Source organism: Manis javanica, chromosome 5 (genome assembly GCF_040802235.1).
Source record: "Manis javanica isolate MJ-LG chromosome 5, MJ_LKY, whole genome shotgun sequence".
Lineage (NCBI taxonomy): Eukaryota > Metazoa > Chordata > Mammalia > Pholidota > Manidae > Manis > Manis javanica.
In genome coordinates this window covers 18,737,875-18,762,974 of record NC_133160.1, presented here as the reverse complement: position 1 = coordinate 18,762,974, position 25,100 = coordinate 18,737,875, and the positions used below count along the sequence as shown (strand labels likewise).

Genomic DNA, 25,100 nt, shown 5'->3' with positions numbered 1-25,100 from the left:
GCGTCCGGACTTCGCCGTTAGGGTGGCAGCCAATGGGAGGGCCACGCCGCGAGCCGGTTACATTCAAAGGTGCCTATAAAGCGGTCTGCACGCCCGCACTCGCCCGAGCCGGTCAGGTTCGCGTGCCACCATGGCTCTGTGCTCCGAGGGCCTAGACGAACTGCCCGCCGCCTGCCTGTCCCCATGCGGGCCGCCCAACCCGGCCGAGCTGTATAGCGAGGCGCGGCGCCTGGCTCTCGAGGAGCTGGTGGCGGGCGGCCCCGACGCCTTCGCAGCGTTCTTACGACGCGAGCGCCTGGGCCGCTTCCTGAACTCGGACGAGGTGCATACCATCCTGCGCGCGGCCGAGCGGCCCGGCCAGGAAGGCGTGGCGGCGGGGACCGAGGACTCCTTTGGCTCGTCGCACGACTGCTCGTCCGGCACCTACTTCCCCGAGCAGTCGGACCTGGAGCCGCCGTTGCTGGAGCTCGGCTGGCCCTCCTTCTACAAAGGCGCCTACCGCGGTGCTACGCGCGTGGAGGCGCACTTCCAGCCCAGCGGCGTCGGCGCTGGCGGCCCCTATGGTTGCAAGGATGCGCTGCGCCAGCAGCTCCGCTCGGCGCGAGAGGTGAGCGGCCAGACCCTTGGGTCGCCTGTGTCCCCAGTGGGACAGGAGACCTCTTCAAGAATGGGAAACAGGCCTGCTGAGACCTCGGGTTGGGTGGCTCCGGGGTCCACTCCGCGCCATTCTGCATGTCTCCTCTGCATCACTGATCCCCCCGGCGGCTGTTTGTGTCAGGGGAGGTTGGGAGAAGCAGTCCTCACGGATGCGAATTGCGTCCGAGGTCCAACTCCTAACATTCACATCCCCTGAGTGAGAGAGTCAGAAATACTTGCAGTTACCAATTTCAGTTAAAACTAAACCAGATTGGCAATTTTCCTGGCTGTCAGCCAACACTAGCTCCCACTTTCAGGGACCTATTAGATGCATTATCTAAGAAGTTCATTATCTAAGGAAAAGTTACAGAAAGCTTGTCCCTAGAGCAACTGTGGGGCATTGGGAATCTATTATTGCTAGTCACCTCCACGTGTCTTATGTTGTAGAAAGCAAATACATACCACGGGCCAACAGAACCCTGCCCCTTTGCCTCCTGCCATAAAAGAGACGAAATTGCTTCTTCTGGGAATAAATGGGGCAGGGGGTTTGCTTCTCCACAGGCTGAGGGTGTTTCAGTTAGCAGTGGCCTCCTAAAATGCAGATTCCCCCACCTGCATTCGATCTACCTCTGATTCTTCATGTGGCGTGGCATTGGGGTATGGTGGGAGGTCTTGTCTCCCTGCCAGCCAAGGTGAGACTTCAGCAGAGTGCTGGGGACCTAGGGGTCTGAGAGGAAGAATGCAGCACACAAGGTGGGTGGGGCGTGTAGGGTGTGGCCCCAGACACCTTAGTCCAGAGCCCTAGTCCCTGTCACTTTGCTGACTGGTAGTGCCCAGCTTCATGGTTGTTTGCCATGGGTTAGAGACATGGCAGGTAAAGCCCCAGGCCATGGTAAGACTCAGTAGGGCTGGTACCTGAGTGTATCTGAGTGTATCTGACTGGGTTACAGCATGAGTCTGGTTGAAATAAGTCCAGGAACAAGCCCTGACTCCAGTCAGTGTTCCTGGCACTGCTGTTCTTTTCCTGTTGGTGGGGTTGCAGTGGGAAGATGTGGACTCCAGGTAGGCTGGTATCAGTCCTGCAGTGTTGCTAGGTGGCTGTGAATCCTTCTGATGCAGCAGACATTTGTGGGTTCAGTGAGAAGATCACAAAGATGGGAATGGGCATGATTGTGGCATAGGTGTGCATTCCCAAAGCTCACATGCAGGAGGAGAATTTGGGAAGTTGGAACTTGAGAGAAGTAATGAACGGGCCTACACGAAAGAGGAGGGATTGCCTTAGCCTCTTGCCCAGCTCCAATTTCTAGTGGTAGTGGAGGGGCACTGGAGCTAAGGCCAGAGGGAAAACTATCAGCTCAGTGCTGGCGCTGAGACACTCTTTGTCCTGAGGGCATTCTGCAATACTGGCATGCCTAGGTAGAACTTTCTGCTTGCTCTGTTCTGTTCCCTAGTCCAACTACATACACACTCATTATCTTCGAGATTCTGTTTTTGGAACCCGGGCCATTTTAGCTGAGAAAAGTAGTACATTACTTTTAATTAAACCCCATGAGTCTTTTGAGCATCTCTGCCATATGCCAGATTGCTTGTTTATTCAGTGCCTCCTGTGTATCAGACACTGTGCCCGGGGCTGGGCCACAGCTGAAGGGCGTGATCCTTGCTTGCAATTGAGAGTTGACAGTCTGCTGGTGGGAAGTGTGAGGAGGTTGCTACAGAGAGTTGGGGCAAGGGCTGAAGAAAGAAAGCCTCAAGAGTGATGGTGACCTTGGAGCTGGGTCCAGGAGGATGGGAGGCTTGCTGGGCCAGAGGATAGGGACTGGCCCAGAAGTGTGGAAGGACTGGCGTGTTTGGAGGCAGCTGCGTTTCTCACAGCTGGAGCAGAGAGTGTGTGAGGGTTGGTGGTGAGAGGAGGCCGGAGAGAAGAGGAGCCCAGGCTTTGCACATTAGCAATGGGGAACCACTGAAGAAGAAGAGCATTATCAGACTGGTGTTCCCGGGCTGTAATTCTGGTGGGAGCATGCAGGAGATGCGTGAGAGAGGGCTGAGACTGGTGTCTGGGATGGCTGTAGGGAGGAGGCTTCATATGACGTATGAGAAGAGGGTCTGTGCTAAGGCAGTGTTGGGTGGGTGGCGTGGGCAGGGAGTTTTCTGCAGAACTGACAGGACTTGGTCATTAGATGGCCTGGAGGGGTAATGAGGGAGGGAGCAGGAGCAGGAGTGCCAAGGAGAAGAAGGTTAGGAAGAGTTGAGGAAGATAGTGGTTGTTCAATTTGTGTGGGCAGTGATGCTATCAAACTAGATAATGAGAGGGAGAAAAAGACCAGAGGCAGGAATGGGAGATTAGTTGGATTTGAGACATGTTAAACTTGATTTTCAGAGACCATCTCTTTTATTTAAAAGAACGTAGTAATGCTTTCTCCGCTAAGCACTGTTCCCAGTAATCTCAAGGTAGGTGCAGTTCTTGCCATTGTGCCGGTGATGGAATTGAGCCATAGAGAAGTTAAGCTGCCCCGAGGTCACACAGCTCTGGAAAGACAGAGACCCGAGACACAAAATGAGGCACAGCATCTCTTAACCACTGTCAGCTGCCACACTCTGCCTTGTGCCATGCGGACACCAGGAGCCGTGTCTATGCTCAGGTGGAGGGGGCCTTGTGAGGGAGACACGTGACAGGGAGCTAATCTGGTGGCTGGTCCAGTGCTGCTGGTGTAGTGAGGTGTGCCTTCTGTACACAGGAGGGGCGGTGTCACTCTAGCCACATGCTTTGAAGTTCAGTACCTGTAACAGTAAGGACCGTGAAGATGCAGGTCTCAGACAAGTTCAGGATGAGATGAGAAGCCCTTCGACATCTGTGTTCAGGTGGCTGATGCACTTGGTACAATTGAGCACTTTCAGTGGGTCAGTTTCTGTGCTAAGCTCTTTACCTGGATTCCCTCATTTAACCTTCCCAGCGCTAGGAGGAGGCTGCACGCAAGAAGAGACCAGGCACAGAGAGGTTAAGTAACTTGCCCCAGATCACGTAGTTAGCGTGGGGCAGAGCTGGGCTCGAGCCCAAGTTTGCCCAGCTCCTGACACCAAGCTCTTACTCACTGCTCCGCATGGTCTCCTGGGCACTTTGGTAATTTTCAACAGGCTGATGCTTTTTAACAGTTTCTTAAGATTTGGACTTTTTATTTCCATATTGCACATCCTATAAACAGGAAGATGACAATGACAGTACTGGAGCTGCGCTTCCCAGGAAGCAGACCAGTCAGGCAGAAGCAGCCAGGGTCACTTGGTAAAGGGAGCATCCAATCCTGGCTTGGCAGCCTGAACGAATGATTCTGGGATAGGTCTCATCCTCAGCAGGACTGCTCTGTGAGCCACATACACTTGCAGGGCATCCGTCTGGCACAGAGCAGGAGTTCAGCGGACGCTGCGGACACTCACCGCAGTACGTTTGCTCTTTCAGCTGCATGCATTGCGTGGGAAGGGGATCAGTAGGAAGGACATCACAAAACAGGTCAGCTGTTTCTGCCTGTCTTTCCATTCAGCATGTATTTGTCCCAGAGTAGGTGTGGCTGGGGCTGTGAATCTGCCGGTTCCTCCATTGGCTCAGTGTCTGGGCGCCTTTCAAAGTGTGGCATTCTGCCGTGAGATGTGTCACGTTTAAAAAGCATGACCTATGTACAGCATAGCTTCTGAATACAACCTGGTGCTCAGTCGAGCTTCCCCAAAGCTGAAGGAAATACTGTCTGCTTTGGTCTCAGTAGACTGTCTTATCCTTCCTAATTAACTGTTTTCAGAAAATATGGTCCAAAATAACTACTCTAAAATTAAAACTGTTGCTTCCTAAGGAATTTTTAGGATAATTTTGAATTCTGTGGGAATTTTCCCTTACGTGCCTACTCCAGACTCTTTCCCCATATTACCGTACTTGTTGATGAATCATTCAGTTCTTTGCCTCTGTTGCCACATGAATCAGTGTGTGGTTGGGCTCTGCCCCCCTAAATCAGGAGGTGTGAGTGGAATTCTTGCCTGGAAATGCTGGGTGCCTGCATTAGGCCATGTGCTTCTGCTCTGGTTCTTGAGGTAGTCCTGGTTCTGAATAGGTGGTTGATAGGCAAAGCTCACCCTACTAGGAGGTTCTGCACTCCCAAGAGCCATGTGTATTCCCTATATGCTTTTGTTCCAAAGAGGCACTTTTGCTACTACCTCACCCTTGGGCATCCTTCTGATAACCTGAGCATTAGTAGAAGCGATCATTGCATTGACACAGAGTCCTGCCAGTGTCTCAGCTGAGAAATCTGTGTGAGGCCCCTGTGTGCATGTGGATGTATCCAAGTTAAGGGCCTCCTGATCATGCTCAGCTCTCCTCTGAGTTACAGTAGAATCCATGCAGTGTGATGGGTTCCTCTTCTGGATGCCCCGTCACCCCAGAGCAGCGTCCCTGGCCTCTCCACTGACTAGATGCCAGAAGCACCCCCATCTCCAAGAGCCGTGACAGTCAAAAATGTCTCCCTAGGCGGGAATAGGGAGTTATTCCTTAATGGTCACAGAGTTTCTGTTTGGGGTGCTGAAAAAGTTTTGGCAACAGAATAGTGATGACTGTACAACATTGTGAACAAAATTAGTGCCACTGAGTAATACAAATCATTAAGATAGCAAATTTATGTTAGGTATTTTACCACAGTTTTTAAAAAATAGCCAAATATTGGGAGGGCAAGGGGTCAAAATTGCCCTGATTGAGAACCTTTGGCGTAGAAAGTCTGACTGGCGCATAATTTTAGGAAGCTCCCTACCAGACTAAGTGTGGCTGCTTTTATCCCTTCCTTTAGATTTTGTGTGGTGTGTGTGCAGGTTAAAGACTTTGCAATTGTTAGCTATTTCATTTCATTTTTTTTTTAACTGTGGTAAAATATACACCACAAAATTCAGCATTTTAACCATTTTCAAGTGTGCACTCAGTGGCATTAAGTATATTCACATTATGCAATGGTCACCACCATCTCCAGAACTTTTTCATCTTACAAACTGAAATTCTGTACCCACTGAACACTAACTCCCCATTCCCTCCTCCTCCCAGCCTCTGGCAACTGCCATTCTACTTTCTGTCTGCCTTTTCATCTCTTCATTTTTTTCACCTACTCTCCATCAGACAGTAGAGTGGCTGCAGGATTCTTCTCTGATTCTTTTATGGATATAGGATTAAGTTCTCTAAGGAAGAAAAAGCTGTGAGTATGCTGGCTTTTTATATAATTTTTAAAATGATACAACTTCTGGAGGGGAATTTGGCAATATCCAGTGAAATTTTAGTAGTATTTATTCATTAACTTAACAATTCCAAGTCTGTGTATCTGTCCCAACGATACACTATCAAAAATATACAACAGGCTATTGATTGCAGCACTGTTTATAGCCAAAGACCAGAAGAGCTCAAATGTCCCTCCATAGAGGACCGAGGAAACTGACCCGTCTACACAGTGGGGTGCCCTGTAGCTCTAAAAAAGGAATGAAGACTGGCTTTGTTTTAAATGAAATGTCTAGAATTGTCGTGACCAATGCAATAGCCATTAGCCATATGTGGCTATTTAAGTTTGTGTGAATTAAAATGAAATATAATTATTTTCCCCCCATGCTAACCATATTTCAAGCATTCAGTCACCACTTGTGGCTAATGACAAGCATGTTGGACAGCACAGATACAGAACATTTCCATCATCTCAGAAGGTTCTGCTGAACAGCACTAACTTAGAATAATATGTATCTACCTTTTATCTACAGGGTGGATATGAACACACATACACACAAGTATATATATAATACACATACTTATTTATGTTATAAAAAATGGAAGAATTAAACCAAAAATTAATTGAAATTATCTTAATGGAGAGAGAGGAAGAGAAAGGAGGGAAGGAACAAGGATGGAAGGTCGGTGTCTCTGAATGTACCTTGTTTTGTAGATTGGATTTTGGAGCCAGGCAAGTTTTACATAACTATGAAATAAAAATAACTCAGAATGATAACTCCTTCCCTCTAAAAACCTCTTGATGCTTTTCTCTCCCAGCAGCCTGTGTATTTCATGCTAGGACAGAGGAGATGCAGTTGTGTGTGGTCAGCTGCCAGCACTGTGGCCGGTGGAAAACAGACTCTCCCCTGCCCAGCCTTCCTGGAGAGGCACTCTGCCCCCCGTCTGCAGCCATGCAGCCAGCTGCTCCACAGCACTTGACTCTGACCCTTACATTGCTCATTGTGTAATAACAGCCTAGGAAACCTAGAGAGAACAACACACACAAACAAATGTAGGTTTCACGGTGGAAATGTACATTCCTTTTGTTTTTAAACCCTGAAGATGGTACCAAGATAGTTATTTAAAGGTTTTTACAGGAATTTCAAGGAGATCATTTCTGTTCTATTATAACATGTAGTAAATGGGGAGAAAATAGACCTTTTGCCTTTTAAAGCTAGAGGGTCTTCAGAAGAGTAAGTGGCAAGAGCTCTCGGGAATTGAAGGAATTGGGGTTGGGTGTCAGGTCATCAATATGAGTTCAACAGATAGGTGGTGTCGGCCGCTGGACAGGCTGATGCATCTGTGCATGTGCCTGCGCCTTTGGCAGAATTCCAAGCATGCTGCACATGTGTCCTTGCTTTATGACTGGGTGGGACGGGAGGGTGGATGAGGTGCAGTGGGAAGGGGTGATTGACATGAACTTCCTGCGGCACAGCGAGGAAGGGCTGGAATGAGAACTGCAGTGACTGACTGGAGGGGCCCCTTGGGCTGTTGGTGTGCTGCTGGGTCAGTGTCCAGAGCGGCCCATCGGGGGTGCGTGATTCAGACTCTTCAGTGCTAGAAGCAGCCTTGCGTGAGGAACTGAGCTCAAGTAGTATGGCTTGCCCAGGTAGGGTGGCCGGACTGGGACTAAGACTACGACTACCTGTCACTTGAGGGCTTTCCATATGCCGGGAACTGTCAGGTGTTTTTTCCTGACTGAATGTACTACAAACATTACAAGACAGTAATGTTTGCATGTTACAGAGGTTAGCAGAACTTGGCAGAGGGTATGTGGTGCTTCCAAGTGGAGGAACCAGGATCCATGTCCAGGTGTGACTCTACAGCCTGTTCACATAACAGCTGAGCTTCCAGGGTTTCCTGATTTAGTTCTGAGCTAGTGGGCAGTACGACCTGCAGAGAAAGGTTGCCTGGTGTCCTCGAGCGTCCCGAGGTTCCTTAATGTTTGCTCTGTGAGTTATTTCATACTGTTAGTAGTCTTCCTCTGTGGTGGGCTGGAGTCTCGGTGCTTTATGGAATGCTCTGCTGATCCTCTTGAGGATTATTCCAAGCTCTCAGTCATGTGAAGACGGAACAGTTTGACTTGTTTATAATAATATTTAACCCTTTCTTCATAGGTAGCTCTTTAGTTGCCCAGACTTGGGTTACAATTACAGCTTCTGCATTTATTTGTTTTCATTTTGAACTAGTTACCTAACCTCTCCAAGCTTTATTTTTCTCATCAGTCAATTGGAGATAACAATGGGGTTTTGAAATCTCTAATATCTCTTCAGAGTTTTTGTGCAAGAAGGCAACTGGGAAAGTTTCCAGTTCTATGGGAAAAGTAATGTACACAGGGTCTGTGGTCTTCCCAAAGACAGCGAATACCACAGGGCTTGTTACTCTGTGACTACATGCATCACCGGATATTTTGGTACAAATCACCTGGATAGTTGGAGTGACTGAGGTGGGTAAGGCTTGAGGTTTTGTTACCTGTGATGCAGATGTGGGACTTGACATGGGTGTGGCTACTCTAGATGTGGCTGGAGAAGTGTAGTAACAATGTGGGGTACCCAGCGGCAGACAAGCCATCCAGGCTTCTGACAGCTATTTCCTCCTTAGGTATCATGTTGTGACCAATTTGCACTGCACTGTAGATGGACACTGACCGTGGAATAGATCTCACAAGTCACGACTTGCCGAGCTTTCCAGCCCTAAGAGTGGGCAGGCTCTGTGCAGCACAGGCTGGGACAAGGCAGTGCCCGTAGTGACTGAGCACTGATGGGCGTGGGATGCCCACCTTGCTGATGTATCTCTCCTTTGTCCAACCTACATTATACCTCAGGGAGTGAGAGCAATGACCATTTTCCAGCCCAGGTGTACTTCTAGGGCCCAGCAACCTGCAGCATGAACACCAGCTCCTAGGAGATGTGTCTGGCCTTGGAAAGTGGGCACTCAGCTGGCTAGTGAATGAGTCCAGGTCATTGCTCATTTCAGGAAAGCAACTGTCCCTTCAGAGATTTGAGAAGACCAAGGTCTTATTCCATCAGGCAGGGCATGGTTGCATCAGGGCTGGAGGGAGCTGATGGGGAGAGTATAGAGGAGCGGGGATGGAGTCTGCAAGGAAAGAAGGCCTTCCTGTGATTGCTCCTTCTCCAGAAGTCTCTTTAGAGTGCTGCTGTTGTGAGAGAGGAAGGGCTGTTGGGGACAGGGGAGTTGGGAAGAAGCACCTTTATCCACCCTCCAAACAGCCTGTGGGTGTTAGGGACCAACCTTCAAATCCAGTTATTTTCGACACATACAGGAAAGGTTGAAGCTTTAAAACTTCATAGCGAATAATAAAACTAATAGCGAATTACATACTTACTCGTTACCTACCAGAGGTGTTGTTTGGACAGTGGTGAATCAAAATTCAGTTTGGCAGACACCTTATACGGTGGGCCTTGCCTCCAGCAACCCTGCAACCCTCTCCAACACGCGCAGCTGGGCTGGGTTCCTGGTCTCTGTTCCTGTGGCCCCTGGGTATGCGCCAGTTGGCCCCATCACATCAAGTTTCCCCGGCTTGTCTCCTGTCCCCATCATGGGACTGGATTTCTTGAGGACAGGGATTGACTCTAGATTTGTTTTCCTCTAGCTTTCTTTTGTGAGCTCCACTCATTCTTAGACTGTGCATTTGAAACTGCTTTATGAAGGTTTTATTGCCATTCAAAATCAGCTTTTCTAAGCCCCTCCCTCTCAAGCTGTTTCTTGTTTCCTGTTTGTGGGGGCCTGAATCTGCCTCACCTCTTCCCACTCTCCTCCCCTCTTTTTGCCTCCCTGAGCCCATGTAGTCCATTGCTTGGCTCTCCCACGGGCCCCTTTCCCTCTTCTGCAACCCTTCTTGCTCCCTGCTTGGCCCATTGTGAAACGTCTATCATTGATTTTTCCTCTTTCAGTCTTTAGTCCTCCTAAGCTTTTGCTGAACCTAAAACTATATGTCAGTGCCTGCTGTGTACCTCCTCATCGTTCCGCTGCTTCCTCTAATCACATGGCTTCCTCCCAGAATGCCCTCGCCTTCCCTTCCCCATGTCCCGGTCTTAGCCTGTTTGTGGTTTGGGTCAGATGCTATCTCCACGAATCCTTCTGTGCTCTTGGCAGATATCTGCCTGCCTATAGTATGTCCACTGCTGCAAGGAGAAGCTTCCTTTTCCCCTGAAGTATTCCTCCGACTTAACTGCCTTCTACAGGTGGTATCATTTTACTTCCCTACACCCCACGGCCTCCCCTGTGGATAAGTCAGGCGTGTGTCAGATTCTTTATAGCCATCTGTCGGGCCTCGTATGGGGTTCAACCTGTAGTAGATCTAGGGAGGTGCTGGCTGCATAATTGAACACCTGTTTCATGCCTTTTGTCTTTGTCTCATTGAATCGTCACAACAGCCCTTTGACATAGATACTGTTGTTATCCATATCTTCCAAAGGAGGAAATTGAGGCTTAGAGAGATTAAGCAGTTTGCCCAGGGTCACATAGCTAGTAAGCTAGCCCCTGAGCTGGGATCTATGCCCAGGCCTTTCAGCCTTTTAACCACTATGCTCTATGACCTGAATTAATGGGACAGGTACAACTCCAAATAGGATGTATTAAAAAAAACGTATCAGAGGATATAAAGTGCTGAAGATGCCACCAAATCACACAGAATACTTTTTTTAAATTAAGGTATCACTGATATACAGTCTTACTAAGGTTTCACATGAGGAACCATTGTGCTTTCAACAGTCACCCATATTATCAAGTCCTCCCCATACCCCATTGCAGTCACTGTCCATCAGCGTAGTAAGATGCTAAAGAGTCACTACTTGTCTTCTCTGTGCTGTACTGCCTTCCCTGCAGGACACTTGTTTTTTTAAATCACTGTCCTGTGGGTTTTAGCCATACCCTTTACCAAGAGTTGCTCACAGTTGGGGCTTCATCAGCATGGGGAAGGGAGGGGAAAGGCAGCCAGAGAAATTGGTCTCCCAGACTCCCTCACATCAATGACTTCTGGGGAGCTGGCATTTTAAGGTCCCTCATCCTGGTAGACGACACTCTGGGGTGTTGGAGATTAAAGACAGCAAATTTGCCTCTTTGTCTCTGCATTTCTTTAACCCGAATATGTAAGGGATAATTATATTATAAATAACTGTAAGGTACCTTCCTGAGTTCTCTGGGACCAGAGATAAGTCAGTCCTGTTCTAGGGCCTCTGCTCCCACGGAAGAAGTGAGACCTGTAAATAAATTACCGTAACATTCAGAAGAGTTCATGTGATTCTAGGAGACATGTTTGTACTGTTGAGGTTAGGAGGAGAGTGATACCTTTAAGCTTCAGACTGCAAAAGAGCTCCCACCTTGGCTTCAAGGAGTAGTTTGCTTAGCTAATACCCCTCCTCTGACTCAGTTTATAGGGACTTGTGCTAAGACTGGATGTTTTAACACCCGTACAGCCCTGCCAGGAGTTATCTGAGGGCCATGGTTTTAAACCTGCAAAGGGTGTGATTAGAGGCTTTGTGGCTGGAGCGGCCTCTCTGTAGCAAGGAAAGCTGGGAGCTGGCAGATGTCTCCTTGTGTTGAACTGTCTGGAAGGCTCAAACTGCACGGAAAATGAGCCAATGAACAGGTACTTAAGGGATCTTTTGTGCCTTGCACTTCATGTAACACAGTCATTTAGTTCTTACCACAGACCTATTTTGCAGGCCAAGGAAACAGACATTTGAAATATCTATAATTTGCCCAAGGCCTCTTGGCTAAGGCAGCTCTTAACTGCAGTCTATGCTGAGTGTGGCAAAGTGAGTAGAAGGGAGGAATGGAGCCGTGTGTCGGGGAGGAGAAAGGACTGGCCCAAGAAGAATGCGGAAGAGAGGCTGGGAGGGTTAGCTGGGCCACGTTGAGATTTTTAGGCCACAGTAGCCTGAGCATCTTTGAAGATGGGAGAGTCCATGGTGGTGGCGGTGGGGTGGCCATACTGCGGGAGAAGGAAGGACATGGTAGGGGGGCACTTCTCCCAGCTCTGGGATGGCTCCAGAGCCAGGACGCCCAGCTGTGTGGTGGCGGTCTTGTGGGCTGACGGCTTGCTCTTCCTCTGCGTCCTGCTGCAGGTGATCGCGGTGGTGATGGATGTTTTCACAGACATCGACATCTTCAGAGACCTGCAGGAAATATGTCAGCAGCAGGGAGTTGCTGTATACATCCTTCTGGACCAGGCTCTGCTCTCTCAGTTTTTGGATATGTGCATGGATCTGAAAGTTCATCCTGAGCAGGAAAAGGTTTGTGATGCACTCTTTCTAGTTTCACCACAAGCAGCCAGCAATGTCTGAGCATCTGTGAGCTCCATGGTGGTGGCTGGTGGCATCCCCATGACCAGAGGAGGGAACCGAGACTGGGAGCAAAGTCATTTGCCTCAAGTCTCACAGAAAGGAAATGACAGAGTCAGGATTCAGACTTGGGCCTCTCCCTCATATCATGCTGCCTCCTAACAGGGAACTCGCCTGACAGCGAATGGCTGCTTTGGAAGCTGCTGCTTTTAACAGTAGCACCAGTAGGCTCCAATTTTAATCATGACTGCCATTTATGGACCTCCTGCTCGGTCCTTGGTACTGTTGTAGGCTGTAGACAGATGATATCCTTAATCCTCACAGCAGCCCTGTCAGGTGAGTGGCCTACCTGTGTTTCAGATCAGGAAGTGGTGACAACAGGGAGCCCAGTGTCTCCAGCTAGGAAGTGGTGGGACTGGGGATTGAGTCCCCATCTGTCTGCCCACCTGCCTCCACCCTGGTGTTCTTAATCACTGCCACATGCTGCCTCTCATGTCTCATTATAAAATCAGACTTTTTATGTCCTTCGCTCTGAGCATGAAAGTAACTTGAGCTTAAGTATTTAAATGTAAGGTTACATAACTTAGCTAGCTTGTTCTCTTCAGTGGGAAGAGGCAAGAAAAGCAGTCATATTTATTACATCATTTCATTTTTTTTAACTTAAGCAACTTTACCTGTGACCTTTGGAACTTAATTCATCAAACATCACCTATGTGAGCACCTACTCTGACCCACTCACTGTCCTAGGGACTAGAGCTGAACATTTGGGCTTTGGTGCTGTAAGTTATTTGCATGGGGGACATAAATTTACTGCCTGGTTATTATCAAGCAATTTGGTTTATACAATTTTGCTATTGAACTTCTTTCACAGAGTTCTTATTGGTGGTTTGCCCTAAAAAGGAAACTGATGATTGGGTTTAATTAGGGAGCTACTAACTTGTCACTAGTGCTAAAGAGCAAATTCATGATGGTGGAAGGACTGGAGCTTGGAGACAGAATGAAACCAGCCAGCCACGTGAACTAACAGTTTAAAAAAATGAGATCTGGTGGGGATTACTCTCCCAGACTTCAAGCTCTACTACAAAGCCACAGTAATCAAGACAATTTGGTACTGGCACAAGAACAGACCCATAGATCAATGGAACAGACTAGAGAGCCCAGATATAAACCCAAGCATATATGGTCAATTAATATATGATAAAGGAGCCATGAGCATACAATGGGGAAATGACAGCCTCTTCAACAACTGGTGTTGGCAAAACTGGGCAGCTACATGTAGGAGAATGAAACTAGATTATTGTCTAACCCCATACACAAAAGTAAACTTGAAATGAATAAAAGACCTGAATGTAAGTCATGAAACCATAAAACTCTTAGAAGAAAACATAGGCAAAAATCTCTTGAATATAAACACCAGCAACTTTTTCCTGAATGCATCTCCTTGGGCAAGGGAAACAAAAACAAAAATGAACAAATGGGACTACATCAAACTAAAAAGCTTCTGTACAGTGAAGGACACCATCAGTAGAACAAAAAGGCATCCTACAGTATGGGGGAATATATTTGTAAATGACATATCTAACAAGGGGTTAGCATCCAAAATATATAAAGAACTCACACGCCTCAACACCCAAAAAGCAAATAGCCCAATTAAAAAATGGATGGAGAATATGAACAGACACTTCTCCAAAGAAGAAATTCACATGGCTAACAGGCACATGAAAAGACACTCCACATTGCTAATTATCAGGGAAGTGCAGTGCAAATTAAAACCACAGTGAGGTATCACCTCACACCAGTTAGGATGGCCAACACAGAAAAGATTAGGAACAACAGTTGCTGGTGAGGATGTGGAGAAAGAGGAACCTTCCTACACTGCTGGTGGGAATGTAAATTAGTTCAGCCATAGTGGAAAGCAATATGGAGGTTCCTCAAAAACCTAAAATTAGAAATACCATTTGACCCGGAAATTCCACTTCAAGGAGTTTACCCAAACAAAACAAACATATGCACCCCTATGTTTATCGCAGCACTATTTACAATAACCAAGATATGGAAGCAACCTAAGTGTCCATGAGTAGATGAATGAATAAAGAAGAGGTGGTACATATATACAATGGAATATTATTCAGCCATAAGAAAGAAACAAATCCTACCATTTGCAACAACATGGATGGAGCTAGAGGGTATTATGCTCAGTGAAATAAGTCAGACAGAGAAAGACAAGTGCCAAATGATTTCCCTCATTAGTGGAGTATAACAACGAAGCAAAACTGAAGGAACAAAACAGCAGCAGACTCACAGACTCCCAAGAAGGGACTAGCGGTTACCAAAGGGGAAGGGTTGGGGAGTGCAGGTGGGGAGGGAAGGAGAAGGGGATTGTGGGATATCATAACTGGTCACATGGTGTGTGGGGTCATGGGGAAGACAGTGTAGCTCAGAGAAGACAAATAGGGACTCTGTGGCATCTTAGTACACTGATGGACAGTGACTGCAATGGGGTATGGGGGAGGACTTGATAATAAGGGTAAATGTAGTAACCACATTGTTTTTCTTGTGAAACCTTTAAAATAGTATATATTGATACCATAATAAAAAAAACACAACTATCTATAACAGAACAACAATAACAATAACAACAAAATGCCAGTCAGGCCCATTATCATCTAAGCAAATATTTAGTCCATGACAATTCTTATATATAGAGCCAGGTGAAAAAATTGAATGTGTTCAAGGTTTTTGAAGACTGTTTGGTTTCAAGGCTTTCTTTCTGTAATTAAGACTGTGTGTTAGCAGCCGGGAAATCACAGAATCATTTTGGCCACAACGAGAGACTGTCTTTGAGTCACCTCCTTGCAGAAATCTAGGGATGTTTGTTGACTCCGGTTCTTTAGGTCACTGCCTTCATGGGTGTCCAGATCCTCTCGGAGGGCTTGGAAGGAGGTCTGTACTTTGGCCTTACCAAGTTTCAGTGTCTTAACTTCTTCCTAGGGAAGCACCATCTTGCCTGGTGCTCCTCTCTCCATGGTGTGTCTGTGCTGGTGGGTCTGCACCTCACCCAGTGGGGGTGATGTCTCCCGCCATGCTCTGGCCCCGTGGCTGGTTCAGAGCATTGGATGTCCTGTTTGTAGGAACTTGGTCACACATTTGTGTGCGGGCCCTCAAAAGTGCTTTGGCCACCACAATCACAGAGGCCTGCACAAAATTCAGATAAGCAACAAAGGGAAAGATGCAGAAACTGTGCCTACCTGCCTATAGTGATTTTTTGTAATGCTTGTTATTATATGTTGATCCTTTGAAGCTTGGCTCAGGAATCATCATCTCCTCCAGGGAGCCTTCCTCTGTCAGCTCCATGTGTACCTCTATGGAAGTTACTATTCTTAAAAATTTTCATTCAATTGTCAAATAATTTGATTTACAAAGGAGTTACAAAAATAAGAGAAGGAATTCCTGAATACTCTCTTCCCAAATTCCCTAAATGTTAACATCTTACAAATCTCAGTACAAATTTCAAAATTGGGAAATAAACTTCATACTATAATCTACAGGCGTTATACAGTTCACTAATCATTCCCCACATACCCTTTTTCTTATATATAAACATACATTTCTTATCCTGGATCCCATCCAGGACCATAACTTTGCACTTGGTTGTCATGTCCCCTTTGCTTCCTCTCATCTAGAAATGTTCCTCTGTCTTGTAGGGTCTTGATGCTTTTGAAGATTATTAGCCAGTTTTCTGTAGACTCTGGATTTGGCTGATGTTTCCTCATGGTTAAAATCAGATTACAAATTTTGGTAAGAATACCGCAGAAGTGATGTTAAGTCACACATTTGTGTGCCATAGTTTTCTATTTTTATTTTGAAATAACTATAGATTTATGGAAGTCGCAAAGATAGTACATACAGGTTTTCATGTATGCTTCACCCAGTTTTCCCCTATGCTTTCCTCTTCTATAACTTATGGTACCATATCAGAACCTGGAAATGGACATTGGTACAATGTGTGTCTGTAGTGCTGTGGCATTTTATCACAGGTATGTGTAGCCACCATCACCATCAGGATGCAGAAATATTCCATCACCACAAGGATCTCTCTTGTGCTACAGCTTCATAGTCACATCCAATTCCCTCCATCTTTAACCCTCGCTCCATCTTTAACCCTCGCAACCTAGTTTGTTTGCCATCTCTGTAATTTGTCATTTAGAGAATGTTATATAAATGGAACCATGTCGTATGACCTTTTGAGACTGGCTTTTTTCACTTGGCTTACTGCCCTCATGATCCTTCCAAGTGGTTGTGTGTTTTAGTAGTTGATTTCTTTTTATTGCTAAGTAGGTTCATATAGTATGACCGCACCACAGGTTGTTTTACCAGTCACCCACTGAAGGACATTAGGATAGTCCCTAGTTTTTTACTATTATAAATAAAGTTGCTATGGTTTTGTGTGGACATAGATTTACTTTCTCTGGATGATGCTACGTCTTGCTGTAATTATTTGATCATTTGTTACTTTTCTTTCTCCTAGTCCTTGAAGATAAGAAAGCATGCCTTATAGTAAGATGCATGCCTTATATTTTTGCTGTCTCAAGGCTTGGCACGTGTAGGGGCTTTCTTCGTGGAATGAATGAGAGAATCAAACAAAAATCCTAAACATTTGATCTGAATTGTGTAAGATTTCTAAAAATACATGGCTACTGATCTGCTCCAAAGAATGCAGATTGTCTTTGTATTTTGCGTACCATTGTACATACACTTACATGTGTCATTTTACAAGGATAATTGTGCATTGATATGCAGTCTGTAGCCTCTGTATTATCAGAGTACCTTTTTGGTAAATACTTGTAAGAGATGTGACATTGCTGAGTAAGCCACACATGAGATGAGTGTTTCAGCCTCATAAGTCCTGTGTTGTCAGCAAATGCTTGTCCTCTGTTCCCATTCTCCATACACATATGGATGATGGGGGTGGTAAGTGAGGATGGGCTATTATTCATTAGTGATAGTATTAAACAAGAGTAGGAGCAATATCAGTTTAGTTTCTTTAAGTCTTTGTTAAAATGTTATTTATTACCAGAGTGTTTGATGATTTTATCCCCCACATTTTGTTTCAGAAGCATTTCTTGGATTCTGTTGGTTAGTATCCACAAAAAGTGAGTCTTCTTTAGAGCACATGTACACATGAACTAATGATCTCAAATAATATAAGGAAAAGGTATACAACAAGATGGACTAAATGTGAAGTAGCATTACTCAAGTCTGAAGGACTGTCTGGTGAGGGTAGCTTATGTGTCATTACTTAATGTTGACTGTGAGCCACTCACTTGCCAGTGAGTTCATTTAGAATTATAAACTAAGCCCTTTATCATTTACTCACTGGACTGTTGGGTTCTTTTTCTTCCATATCCCCACCAATAGCTGATGACAGTTCGGACCATTACTGGAAATACTTACTATGCAAGATCAGGAACTAAAATTGTTGGGAAGGTTCATGAAAAGTTCACACTGATTGATGGCATTCGAGTTGCTACAGGTGCATACAGGTAAGTTTCTAACCTGTCTATACTTATTAAACTATTTAGAATAAGCATGCTATAGAGAGGTATAAGCTTCTTTTTCCTCTCAATGGGAGCCTTGATGGCCAAGCATTCTGATATGTGTGCATCGTGTGTGTGTGTGTGTGTGTGTGTGTGTGTGTGTGTGTGTGTGTGTGTGTAGAATAATTAAAGCCTCCTCCTGTAGAAGGTGGGCGGGGTAGGGTGATCTCCCCTGCTCTGGACCACAAAACTAAAGTTCAGAATATGAATTTTCCTGGAGACTCCATAGTGAGTGAGTGAGTCCTAGATTCAAGTGTTGGCCAAGCCTGCAGTGGACAAACTGGGTGTTAACAGTGTCAGGAAATCCTGTTCTTTGGGGACTTAGAGCCTCCTTGTCCCTGCTCGCTTGCAGGTGAGGGCAGTTACAGGCATTGGCAGTGTACAGGCCAGTGTGGAGGGCAAAGCCAAAGCTGCCGCCTTACACATAAATCCTTCATCTTGCCCCTAGCCTTGTGATGAAGTACGTTAGCCTGGAACCTACTGATCCATGTTTCTGGCCCCACCCCTGAAGTCTTACTTAAGCAATGGCATCTTAAGGTAGAGTTCAGGGAGGTTGAATAGAGGGTGGAGATAATGAATGGTTAACACTAATCTCCGGAAGTTAAAATAGACCATTTTTACCTATGTGGCTCTGATGGTAGCATGTTTTGCCACCTCTGTGTTAGTTTGTCTGATAGTATGCATGGGGTGTGTCTTTAGAGTTTAAAAAAGACAAACTCATTTTTGAAGAAACATAATCCCTGAGTGTCAGCCCAGGTAAAGGTGGACATGCAAAGGTTTGTAGAAGATGAGGCACTCAGATCAAGAAACTCTTGACGTCTCTTTTCAAAAAGTACCATCATTGTTCTGAACAAAATTCACTCTTCCCTGAGACTTCCTTTCATAAAAAATGTATAAATGACAGGAGGAAACTAGATTTTCACCCAAAGTAGGATTTATTGACACTATTCACTTAGCTCCAAATGGTTTTGGTTATTCTAAAACATGACGTATGAAAACTATCCTACAAATGAAATATGCTACCATTGAGGAGGAAGAGGACGAGGAGGTGGAAGGGGGCGGTAGCTTGTTTGTTGAGGACATTTCATAATCCAGGTTTTGGATAGGCATCTTGTTTATATGATCTCATGGAGGGTTTTCAAAAGAATCTTTCTAAGGCTTTGAAGGCTGTTCTCAGGGTGGAATTTTATATTAGCTAGGATTCTTGGTTGCAAGAGACAGATACTGTATTTTATGATCCGTTTATCCGAACACTGTCTCCTGCTTCTGCTTTTCTCTAAGCTTTATTCTCAGTCAGGCTCTCATTTGAAGGCAAAGATTCAGGCTTTTTACATGGTCTTTACTAGCTGTCTCTCAAAGAGAGACTTTCTTTCTGCACTGGTATCAGGCCTTGAAAAATTACTTGGCCTTAACTGGGTCACACACCAATTCTGGGTAGATCCCCATATCCAAGGATAGGATACTCTGGCCAGCCTGGATCACATGTGCACCTCTGTTGTGAGAGGATGCAGAAATGAAGGCTTCTTGGCTGGGGTGAGCAGAGTTCTGTTACCAGAGGAAGGAGATGGGGTGCTGGACAGGCAGGGGCACATGGCCATAATCAGCTCTAAACATGCTTTGAACAATAGCTTCATCCTATGAATGACAGTACGGTCTCCCTTGTGAAAATGGCAGCAGTGGAGGCATTAGCAAGGAACACTGCATTAACCGTGCTTAAGGGCTGGGGCCTCTTCTAGGTTCTGCCACTAGCTCCTACTGGGACATTACTGGACGATTTGCTTATTTCTAAAATGAGAGTGCTGGCCTAAATATTTTAGAAACCTTTTCTAATTTTTAGAAACTCTGGGGCTGAGGATGTGTAGGTTAAACAGCTGGCCTTTTTACTTTTATGTTAACACATCTGTATGTTATGTTCCATGTAAAGCCAGTTGAATTTACACAAAGTGGTGGGTATGCTGTCACCAGAATTGTGACTCTTAGGTAGCAAGATATCTGCACTTTATTATTCAGATCGACAGTAAGTAAACTAAGATTGCTCAACCTTACCAGCTTCTGTTTGTTTTTCACCCTTAAGTTTTACATGGACAGATGGCAAGTTAAATAGCAGTAACTTGGTCATTCTGTCTGGACAAGTGGTAGAACACTTTGATCTGGAGTTCCGAATCCTATACGCACAATCAAAGCCCATCAGCTCCAAGCTCCTGTCCAACTTCAGGATCAGCAGCAAGTTTGACCACCTAGTTGACCAGAAACCACTGTCCAAGGAGCTCACATTGGGCAACCTGCTGCGACTGCGGCTGGCCAGGCTCTCGAGCACCCCCAGGAAGGCTGAGCTGGAGTGTGAGGCACCTGCCGAGGGCATGGCAGAGGTCAGGCACCGCGAGACCGAGTCCTCCACCGTCAGCGAGGAAGAATGCTTCAGCAGCCCCAAGGATGAGCCAGAGAGTGGAAAGGTGACCGATGCTGCCACTCAGACTGAGCCAGGAGAGGAGATGCCAGCAAGCGTGAGGGATGCAGAGACACAAACAAGCACCACGACAGCATGTACTGGGACCCAGACTGCAGTTGCCACCCAGGCAGCAGGGTCCCAGACGTGCGTGGTTGAATCCACGTCGGCCACCACGCAGACTGACACAGACGAGGATGTTCTCTTTCCCCAGGGAAGCCAGTCTAAGGAAGGGTCACCAGTCTCAAGGATGTCGGTGTCGCGATCTTCCAGTTTGAGGTCTTCCTCCTCTCTGTCCTCCCAAAGCTCCATGGCAAGCTCCATCAGCTCCCCGACTTCCGTCAGAGCCGCTGACTTCGTTGCTCCTGGTCACCCCACGTACTGGGGCACCCCCCACTTGGATCTGTGCTTAAGAGACTCATTTAGAAACTTGAATAAAGAGCGGCAGTTTCACTTTGCTGGTATCAGGTCCCGGCTCAACAACATGCTGGGCATGCTCTCAAGGAGAACATTCCTTACTGAAAACTACCTCAGTTTTGATTCTGGAAATTTTACCAGAGCCTCAGTTAACTTGGTGGCTATTAGAGATATCACACTTTATCCCTCCTTTCAGTGACTGCTCAGCATTCAGAGTCTGCTGGTCTCATCCAGGCTCGTAGTAAACGTTCCCCGAGCATCCTGCTTTACAAAGTGCCTCTTGTCCTAATTGCCTTTCTTTCTCCTGACTTTTGATCATCTTGGTTTTCTATGAATTCTATAAACTGAACATTATTTTACATACTTTGTTTTATTTTATTTTTGCCTTGTATAAACTAGGTATTCGTTTTATGGTTTTGAACACTATGGGTACAGTTTCTTTGCACGATTTTAATATTGATATCTCTTAAAGAGAATGTTTGGGGGTTCTCAGGTTAACTCAGGATGTGTTTTGCATTTTTTCAGAATTGTGTGCTTTTCTGTTTTAGAGATTCAAACCACTGACTTTTATGATCACTATCCTTTTTGGAAAAAACTGTTTCTTAGTTGTCTGTCTCTTTAGGATATCAATGTCATTAGCATTAAATAAATATAAACAACTTTGGTGATTGCTTGAGTGCTTTTTTAATAGTGTTGGGGTGGGGAAGAAGTAGGTGATCCAAATTGTAAAAGAGAAAATATCCACTTAAAAGTTAGACATCAAGCAGTCAGGGTCATATCTTCCTTAGCAATGTGAGTATTGATGTTGCTATCTCTATAGTTTGAATGAGGAAACTTGCCAGAAACAGCAGGTCTTTTCATGTGCTTTAGCTTGTGTTTTCCCAAAGAAAAAGCTTGAGCTATTTAGGCAAGGACCTTGTTTCTCCGCTTTGTGCCAAAGAAGGGCTTAGTGTGCAATCCTGGACTGTTCCTGATATTAATTCTAGTGGCACCATGGGCCTAATTTCATCAGATGGGTGTATTGACGATTTAGCAACCTAATATCCTAGAGTAGGGGCAGAAGAGGACACTAACAATTATCCCAGATTCTTTGTCCAGTGGCAGGCAATGCAACTGGTTTCGACACCCTGCTAATCAGGACTGGTATGGCTGTGGTATCCTGTTTTTGTCTTGTCTCGTTTGTGTGGACAGACAAAAGGAAGAGAGTTAAATGATGGCTTCCTTCTGACTTGGCTAGAGCAAAAGAGATCTGTAATAGCGGAGGGTGTTGTCCGCCACACAGACACATGCTGATGCACCTGGATCACGAGCACGCCTGCAGGTTTTCATGCATGCACCAGGACTCCCTTACGGTCACCAGGTTATTTGCTGAGTTGGTGCCATAATCTGGACTAAGAAGCAGGCCAGACAGCTGGTTCATGTCCAGTTATAATTAACTCTGGCTTATGCCTCAAATAAACATATTGTTATTTGAAACCACTTACAGATTTAGATAATATCCTATATGCTATCTTTGACCCTCACAATAATGTAGTTGTTGGACATGTTATTTCTAATTTTCAGGTGAAGAAACAAGCTCAGATTAAGTAGCATGTTCAAGGCCACATGGCTGGTGACATAAGCATTGAAATACAGGTTTTCAGATTCTAAGTTTGGTACTCTGTTACATGATTGTTTCTCTATGGGATAAAGGTATTAGAGGGTGTGCCTTGAGAAATGGCAGTTTATGCAATTATGAATTGAAAACAAAAAATTAATCGCATTAATAAATGTAGGTACGTTTGAAATTTCAACTTACTGTGTTCTATGGAACTATAAATAGTCATTCATAAAAAAAGGTTCTGTGTTCAGTTTGGGGAATGATGGATCAAATAAATTTACACAGTGACTTTTTCAGAGGAGAGCAGGTGTATGGCCTAGCACAAACTTACCTGACCACAGAGTCCTCTTTTTGTGGAATAGGACTCTAAACCATTATTCTGTGAAAGTGTTGCCAACTATTAGAAATAAGAACAAGAGGTATATGAAATCCCAAGTCAATGGCCTGGGCTCAGGGTAGGCAAAGCATTTCTGGTGCTGGAGTGTGGAAAGAGTATCATTATAGGGCAGAGTTTCTCAAGGTGAGATCTGAGGACACCCACATCAGAGTCAGTTGGGGTTCTTGTCTAAAATGTTTATTATGAGCTTCCCTCCCAGGGGAGGGGAGGATAGATGTGACAGACTATTTGATACGGAAATATTTGTTGCCTCTCCCTGGGAGAGAATTATATTTACTTATCTGTCTAATGTCAGACTTGGCCATTACGGACTTGGCTGTAAAAAGAAACACAATACCATGATCACACCTAAATGACTTTTAAAAATTTCTCAATGTCATCAAATAGTGTTCAAATTCAGTTGTCTGTTTTCTTCTTGATGATTTGTTTGAATTAGAAATCCATACAATTTTGAGGTCAACCAATCAGATTGCAAGGTCACCATTCTCTTGAAAAATTTAATGAGTCAACTGAAGAGGTGCACTTACGGACACTTCAGACAAGTAGGCAAAACATTTTGGGGTGCAAGGCCACCCCACCTCTGCAGACAACTAGTTGGGTTGAGGAGCATCTTTTGCTTATGGGACTTAAGGTGAGTAACAAGAAAATCTAGGGTATAGAGCATATGAGTGAAAAGTTAATGTGAAAGAAACTCAAGGGTGGGGGTTGTAAAATGGAGTCAGGAATGAGGCTACATTGCACGCCACACCGAGTAACACACTTTGGGTAGGCCATACATTTAACTTGAAGCTTCTCAGCAGCCAAGGCAGAGAGAGAAACCTGGTCAGAGCCACCATTCACAATGTCCATAAATTAAAGTATATCCAGTTTCAAGAAGAACAATTCTTGGTACTAAGATCAGGTAAGAATTTCTTAGAGGGATCATTATGAAAATGACACTGTGAAGTATTCTGATAGTAACATCTTGATGATAAACACAGTGACAGATGTTCTGGGGTGGGCCCAGGCACTGACTCCAGAGGGCACTTGTCTGAAGTGTCTATAAATGCACGGAATGTATTCAGATACATTCTGTGAGCATGGAATATGTACCTTACATTGCATATGTTCATGTGAGTTGGTGCACTAGGTTCACTGGTGCCACACTGCTAGAAATATGCCTCAGTTTGCCTGGTCAAATTCCAGCTTATGCCTGTGACTCCCTCCCACCTTCATTTGAAGAAGTGTCCCAGTTTGAACAATAAAGCATGACCTAAGGAGACTCTCCCAACTTGTCCAACCCCATAGATGTGCCATGTTCCTCAGGCTGATGGAATGGACGCTTCCCCAGTAGCTGAGTCTGTTTCCTAGCAGATCTTTCCACACTCTGTACCCAAGTCCTTGGAGCTAAGTAAACACTGGATTATGCTAGTACATGTGTGAACTTTATCATTTGTGTGAGGCCAACAAACCAGAGAGGTATATGTATGTCACAGGTTGCAGAGGGCTGCCCCTAGACTCAGTGGAAAATCCCAAGAGAGTACAACTCAATAAAGGCAATTTTGCAGAGGACTCCCCCTCTAGGCTCAGGGATAGCTCTCTCTGATTTGGCTTCATGGAAGAGATCCATGGGAAGTTATGATTTTTCTTAGGAAGCCAAGAGTTCTAGTACATGAATACATGGATGATATAATGGATATCTGTTATTTTTGCTTCATTCGACCTCTGATAATCTCAAATTTCCCTCTGAGGAACCATTCTGTTCCCAGTCTCAGTCCATGTGGTTCTGGTGATGCTGACCACACCTGACTTGGGGTGGAGTGTGACCTAGGCTTAAGCCAGATAGTACATATTATTCCCTGATTCTAGTGATTGATTCAGGGATGGATACATGGCCAATCAGACATTTTTGCCAGGAAATGCTGAAAGAGGCTTGATGCTGAGAGGACGTGGTGGCTGATCTGACATGGCTCTTATGTTATCAAGTGAAACCCAGGTCAGTAGAAGGCAGAATGTTAGGTTTAGAAACAGCCCCTGATTATGTTATGTCTGATGCAGCTGTGTGTCAAATCAGAACTACTCTTGGACTTTTTAGGTTATTTATGAGCTATTTTTGCTTAAGAGAGAATGGACTGAGTTTTCTATCACTTGTTAATTAAGTCTTAACTAGTAGAAAGATGAACACCCCTAAATCCTATGCCTCGTAAACATGGCCAAGATGGTTGGACTGGAAATATTTCAAAGCAGATATTACCAGTTAACCAGCAGAGGTGCAGAAAAACTTCTGGAACACACCCATGAAACATGATTTTGAGGAGTATGATCTTTCTGGAAAAACTTATCACTCAGAAGTTTCAAAATGTACCCCTATGTAACAATATGATCTAACTTTCATGGAATTGTTGGCAATGAACTAAATAAATTCTGGATGCCATCTCAAGAAGTAAGTTT

At 45.2% G+C, this 25,100-nt stretch overlaps 1 protein-coding gene across 1 annotated transcript; it reads left to right on the top strand.

Moving 5' to 3' along the window:
* Positions 1 to 93: 93 nt before the first annotated feature.
* Positions 94 to 21,341, top strand: FAM83D (family with sequence similarity 83 member D). Its single transcript, XM_073236608.1, has 4 exons — positions 94 to 607; positions 11,998 to 12,165; positions 17,632 to 17,756; positions 19,885 to 21,341. The coding sequence occupies exons 1-4, from the start codon at positions 131 to 133 to the stop codon at positions 20,870 to 20,872; spliced, it is 1,758 nt and encodes a 585-aa protein (XP_073092709.1). The 5' UTR covers positions 94 to 130; the 3' UTR covers positions 20,873 to 21,341.
* Positions 21,342 to 25,100: the final 3,759 nt, after the last annotated feature.

Excerpts from the sequence above, each read along its gene's own strand:
- FAM83D (XM_073236608.1), top strand. The coding sequence starts at position 131 with ATGGCTCTGTGCTCCGAGGGCCTAGACGAACTGCCCGCCGCCTGCCTG. Across the intron at positions 608-11,997 it reads AGCTCCGCTCGGCGCGAGAG|GTGATCGCGGTGGTGATGGA; the intron begins GTGAGCGGCCAG and ends GTCCTGCTGCAG. Across the intron at positions 17,757-19,884 it reads GTTGCTACAGGTGCATACAG|TTTTACATGGACAGATGGCA; the intron begins GTAAGTTTCTAA and ends TTCACCCTTAAG.